Consider the following 6,000-nt stretch of genomic DNA (forward strand, 5'->3'; position numbering starts at 1 on the left):
TATCAAAACTCGCTTGATTTATATTAAAATCAAATTAGTTGTGCTACAAATCCCTGTTCATTAATAATAAGAACTCAGCTACTTCTTTTGAGAATACAAGATTTCTAAATCTGTTTTGTTGTTTTTTTAACTAAGGACTTGTGACATGCTTTATAAATTAACATGCACAATTTACAGAACTTGTACTAAAATAGACTAACATATTTTCTAAAGTCATTTTGTCTATATTCATTTTAAGTGCAACAAATCTGTATATAATCTTCTAGGTCTGTGACCATCCTTTGCCCAGCTCATCTTGTCCCTTGATTTTGCACTCTTCAAGCTATATTTGTAGACTTTCCATTTCAGTGATAAAACGGTTTGTTGACTGATAATCTTGAATCTTCAAGTTGGTTGTATTCTGTATTTTGAGTTGTTATCGAGATCTTCATTACTGTATAGAGATGTCTCATATCAATATGTAGATTGACTTATCGAAATCTCCACTTCTCTATAAGAGTTATGACTTGTCGATATCTCCAGTCCTCTATATTTAGTTTGACTTGTCGACATATCCAGTACTCTATATGCAATTTGACTTGTCGATATCTCCAGTTCTTTACATGCAATTTTGATTTATCGATATCTCCACTTCTCTACATGTAGTTTTGACTTATCGATATCTCTATTTCTATACATCTACTTTTGACTTTTCGATAACTCCACTTCTTTATATATATTTTTGACTTCTCTACAAGTAGAGTGACATCTCTACAAGTATAATGACTTCTTTACAAGTAGAGTGACATCTCTACAAGTATAATGACTTTTCTACAAGTAAAGTGACATCTCTACAAGTATAATGACTTCTCTACAAGCTTATCTGACTTCTCAATAGACCTCTCGATATAACTTGATCTGTGACTTCTTGACATTTGACTTAAAATATTTTTCAACCCGCGACATTATTCTTCACCAATCAGTTTATCTTCATTTTGAGGCATGATCAGGTTTGATCTTTTTCCAGACATTAATTTATAGCTTGTTGGTTGTTAACTGAAAAATACTTCAGTCTAGTCTACTTAACAATTTTACAGACTCAAGAAACATCATTACAGAATACATAGAATTACAAGTTAACTAAATCTTGGGATTGTCAAAGTGACTTACTCTTATTATGTAAAGACATGTCTTGTACAATAATCTCCCCTAATTTGTGAGAAGATACTTGTCACAAATTCATGCCTGGGAACAAGATTAATCTCAAGCTAAAATTTGAAAGACAAACAAAAATAAAAAGATACAGACTTCTACACATGAATGTCACTTAACAATTATAAAGAGATTTGAGTTTACATAATTAGCTAAAGTCTTCATAACCAGGCTGAGATCGAATTAAATCCTTAAGTCTAACAAGACACTTGACTCTGTCAAAATATTTGACTGTGTACCTTGAGAATCTGTGAGTCTTGATATTGAGAAATATACCATCTGGAGAAAATCTACTCAATCCTCTAGCTTTCAGCTTATTTGATCTTTTCTCAAATATCTCCATCTTCTTAGCCTTTTTGATAGCATTTTCTTCTCTCTCGTATAACAAAAATATATTGAAAATATTATTTTTACGAGTTTTAACGAGCCAAGCTCGAGTCCAACGAGTTCGAAACGAACATACTAAAACTCGGCCCAAGAAATTTAGCAAAGGCTCTATATCAGGATGTAATTTAAGGGGATGAAGCAAGTTCTTGGGTGAAATCTAAAAAGAACGTTGATAAGATAATAGTCGACGATGCTTTATTTGTTGAATACTCCGAATATGATATTGGTTTGTTAGCTCGGGATGATGAAGGACATGTAATTCAGAGTCATTCAGAGGTGTATGATGGGATTATCAGGCCGAAGTTTGCAAAGACCATATATGTTAAAGAAGCATTATGTTAGGTCAAGGCAAGCAACTAAAGAGAGATGGTGATAGAATCAGAATGTTCGTCAGTAGTACAAGCCATTAGAAGTACGGTCAATATGATGTCACCCTTTGGCAGTGTTACGCCCATATTCCTTCGGGTGTTTGAACAGGCTTCGGCTTCCGTGAAGATGGCTTCGGCTAGTACCTGAAAGTGAAGAGAATGCGAGGGTTTGTACCCCCGATTCACCTCCGGCATGAGAATAAAAATCTGATTGTAAAGGTGGGTAAAGAATACAAGAAAAGTAAAGTGTTTTAGAGAATCTGTGTCTGTGTTGTCTTACTTTCCAAGGGTTTTATACCCAATTTTTCCATTAATGTACCTTACGTTACTCATCATTAAGGAGGGAGTGAAAATGGGGTGTTATGCTTCTTCTCCTTTCCAATGGTCCTGAAGAAGAATGGGCTTTGACCTGAGGTTCTCCATGGGCCTTCGGCTTATGGGCCTGGTAGGCCTTCGGCCCAATGGCTCTATCGTCCGACGGGCCTTCGCTCAGAGGGTTTTATTGGGCCTATAACTAACATGTCCATGTCCTTCGGCTGAGCCTTCGGGCGGTCTGAAGGACATCAATTCAGGCCCATATTGGGGCGAAGAAACCCTAGGGCGACCGCTTCAGTTTCACCTCGATCTTCGTTCGTACACGTGGCAAGCTCTTGGGAACTTGTGGTGCATTAAAGTGACAGCTGTTGGCACGTCATTTCACGGATTAAGAGGGCCGTAGAAGAGGCGGAGAAGAAGAAGGCTGCTGATGGAAGGGCCACGCCAAATCCTTTGAGGAGACGGAGGAGAGGCCCGAGGCTGAGAGGGTCTCGCCGCTTCGCCAGGCCCCAGCTGCTTCCGGAGGGGAGGAGGAGGATGGGCTGGTGGTGGTCAGGGAGGGGAAACCCTCCAAAAGGACCCGTAGCCGGGAGGGGATCGTTCAGTCTTATCTCCCCGAATGGGTTGTACTGACGTCTGACCACACAGTCTACCCGGCGAGGCAGTCCACGAAGGAAGTGGCTTCGGACTTGTGCCATGGCCTCCAGCTCCCGGCCGATCTGCCGACCTTTGCTTCGGCTTCTCTGACCGAGGCTTGTGCTGAAATTCTGTCCTTTTTGTCCCTGGTATGTTTTTAATTTTGTTTCTATTTTCGCTCGTCTTTTTCCTTCGGCTCCTTTCTCTTCCTTGGTTTAATGCTTTTGCCTTGTCTTTTTTGCAGGCTGCTCCTTGGGCTGCGGCCGTGGAGAACAAAGTCGGGACATGGAAACTCGGATGGCTGAGGTGAAGGAGCTGGAGAAGAGGGCCACGGAGGTCGAGGAGGAACTCAAAAGGGTGAAAATCCAGAACGAGGTCCTGGACGGTCAGGCCACTGTGCTGAAGGGAGACAAGGCCATGCTGGAGGAGGCCCTCGAGAAGGCGAACCGGAGGATCTCCCACCGGAATATCTAGCTGAAGAAGTCCCGCAAGGAGCTTCGGAAGAAGCAAAAATAGCTGGACCAGACGGAGGAGCACTCCTTCCAGTTCGGCACTGACTATGTCTTAGAGAAGGCCCGTGGCCTGAACTGGGATTATAAGCATCTGCTGGATGACAGCCTGGAGGATCCTATCGGCCGGCCAGCAGTTGAAGCCCCTCATGTGTCCTCCGGTGAAGACGAAGAGCTCTCGGATGAAGACCCCCCGACCTAAGCTTCCAGCACCGAGGTGCTTGACATGACTGAAGATGATCTTGTATCGAAGTTTGTCGTTGGTGTTTCCATGGTCATACCCAACCCTTGCAGCGACTTTCTTCGTTCATCTTCTTGTAATTTTTATTTTTTGTAATTTGTACTCCTGCCTTCGAGCTTTTGTAATTTAACTAGCCTTCGGGCTTTTATATTTTAATGCATCTTTCGTCTTTTGTCAGCATTATTTCTTTTATTTTTACCGTGTATTCAGCCTTACTCATTTGCCTTAACGATTTTAATAAAACGAATCGCATCTTCGGCTTTATTTGCCTTAACAATTTTGATAAAATGAATCGCATCTTCGTCTTTATTTATTAGCTTTAAAATTTTAATAAAACGAATTATATCTTCGGCTTCATTTTCCTTAACAATTTTATTGCCTTACTACCCCTTATGGCCCCGAGTGTTAAAGGCCGAAGGTGACTTCGGGCTGTTAATGCTTTAAAAGGCGGCTGTTGGGCGAAGGAACAGTGATGTTGATCGTTCTGTGATTTCCCCTTGACCAGCATGACTTCGTTCATTCCGCCAATAAGGAGGAGCGGCCGGTCTTCTTCGGGATCGCCCCTAGACCGGGTCGTCATCGTTCTTTATATGTTTTGAATATATGCGTGATTGAGGCCAAAGGATCATGTCTTTTTTGGGATTGCCCCTAGACAGGGTTTTCTTCGGACATCTTTAATATCATTAAACAGTAAGGAAGGCCCTTCATTCATCCTCACCATGTGCTCATTACAAATTAAATAATAGTGGTGGAGTGAAGGATGTTTGATTTAAGTGGGATTGCCCCTATGATCTTTGTTATATATGCTTTATTAATAAATTGGACAAAGGCGGCGGCCGGAGAGTTTATCGTCTTCGGGATCGCCCCTAGATAATACTCATGCGGCCGCGTCTTTGGTACTTAATAAAGAAATGTGACAAAAGAAAGTGCATCTTTATTAATGATTGAACTGCTTACACTCCTCATATAAAATTCAAGTACAAACAACTTTAAAAAAAATTCTTACTAATAAAACTTTCGAAGGTGACTGGCATGCTAGGTATTTTTGATTGCTTCGCTTGATAGTGTTTCAAGCTTGTATATTTCGGGACGAACGACCTCGATCACCTTATAAGGCCCTGCCCAGTTAGGCTGAAGCTTTCCTTGTTTGGTTGGCATATATGCAACCAGCTCCCTCAGGACTAGGTCTCCGACTCTAAAAGACCTTTTCTTAATATTGGAGTCATAATGATGTGCCGCTTGTAGCAAGTATTTCATGTTCCTTTGGTGGGCGGTTTCTCTTTCTTCCTCCAATAAGTCCACGTTCGCCCTTAGCCCAAAGCTGTTGGTTTCCATGCTGTAGACCTCAGTTTGGTATGATTCCAATCCTACTTCGACTGGGATCAGGGCTTCGGTTCCATAGGCCATTCTGAAGGGAGTTTCCCCTGTTGAAGTCCTAGGGATCGTTCAGTAGGCCCACAAGATCCAAGGGAGTTCTTCTGCCCATCTTCCTTTAGCCTCGCCCAACCTCTTCTTTATCCCTTGAAAGATTACTTTATTAGCCGCTTCTACTACCCCATTCCCTTGTGGGTGGGCGACTGAGCTAAATCTTTGTTCGACTCCGAAGTGGTGCAGAAACTTACAAAATTTGTTTCCAATAAACTGAGTTCCATTATCAGAGATACAAATCTTCGGAATTCCGAATCGGAGAATAATCTGTTCCAGGAAGAACTTCTTTGATGCTTCTTCGGTTATGGCCGAAAAAGGTCGGGCTTCGACCCACTTGGTCATGTAATCAATGGCAATCATGCAGTACTTTGCTTGCCTCATGCTTGTTGGGAGAATGCCATCTATATCCACGGCCCACACGGCGAACGGAATGGGACTTAGTACGGAGGTCATTTCTTCTGGGGGTTGCCTCAGGACAGTGGCAAATAATTGGCACTGTACACACTTCTTGGCGTATTCGCTTGCATCGACCTTCAGGGTTGGCCAGAAGAAGCCCTTGCGAAGGATTTTAAAGGCGAGGGACCGATTAGCCAGATGCTCGCTGCAAATTCCTTCATGCACTGCCTCAAGAGCTTGACGCTGTTCTTCGGTGTTTAGGCACCTCAGGAGGGGCTGATTGACTGATCGGTGATACATCCTCCCGTTGATGATGCTGTAGCTCGACGCCCTATAATTGATCTTTAGTGCCTCCCTTCGGTACGGAGGTAGGATACCTTTCTCCAGAAAGTTCCTTAGGGGAGTCATCCAATCGTTCCCCTGGTGAATCTCAAGACATTCTTTCTTCTCGATCGAAAGCATCTTGTCTTCGGTGAGGTAGATAGAACCATTTAGGCTCTGTGTCTCAGCCAAAGCTAGCCTGGAAAGG

General features: G+C 42.5%; 1 protein-coding gene across 1 annotated transcript; it reads right to left on the minus strand.

Moving 5' to 3' along the window:
* Positions 1 to 4,682: 4,682 nt before the first annotated feature.
* LOC141718871 (uncharacterized) lies at positions 4,683 to 5,054 on the minus strand. The gene has a single exon (XM_074521246.1). The coding sequence runs from the start codon at positions 5,052 to 5,054 to the stop codon at positions 4,683 to 4,685; it is 372 nt and encodes a 123-aa protein (XP_074377347.1).
* Positions 5,055 to 6,000: the final 946 nt, after the last annotated feature.

Source organism: Apium graveolens, chromosome 4 (assembly GCF_009905375.1).
Source record: "Apium graveolens cultivar Ventura chromosome 4, ASM990537v1, whole genome shotgun sequence".
Classification (NCBI taxonomy): domain Eukaryota; kingdom Viridiplantae; phylum Streptophyta; class Magnoliopsida; order Apiales; family Apiaceae; genus Apium; species Apium graveolens.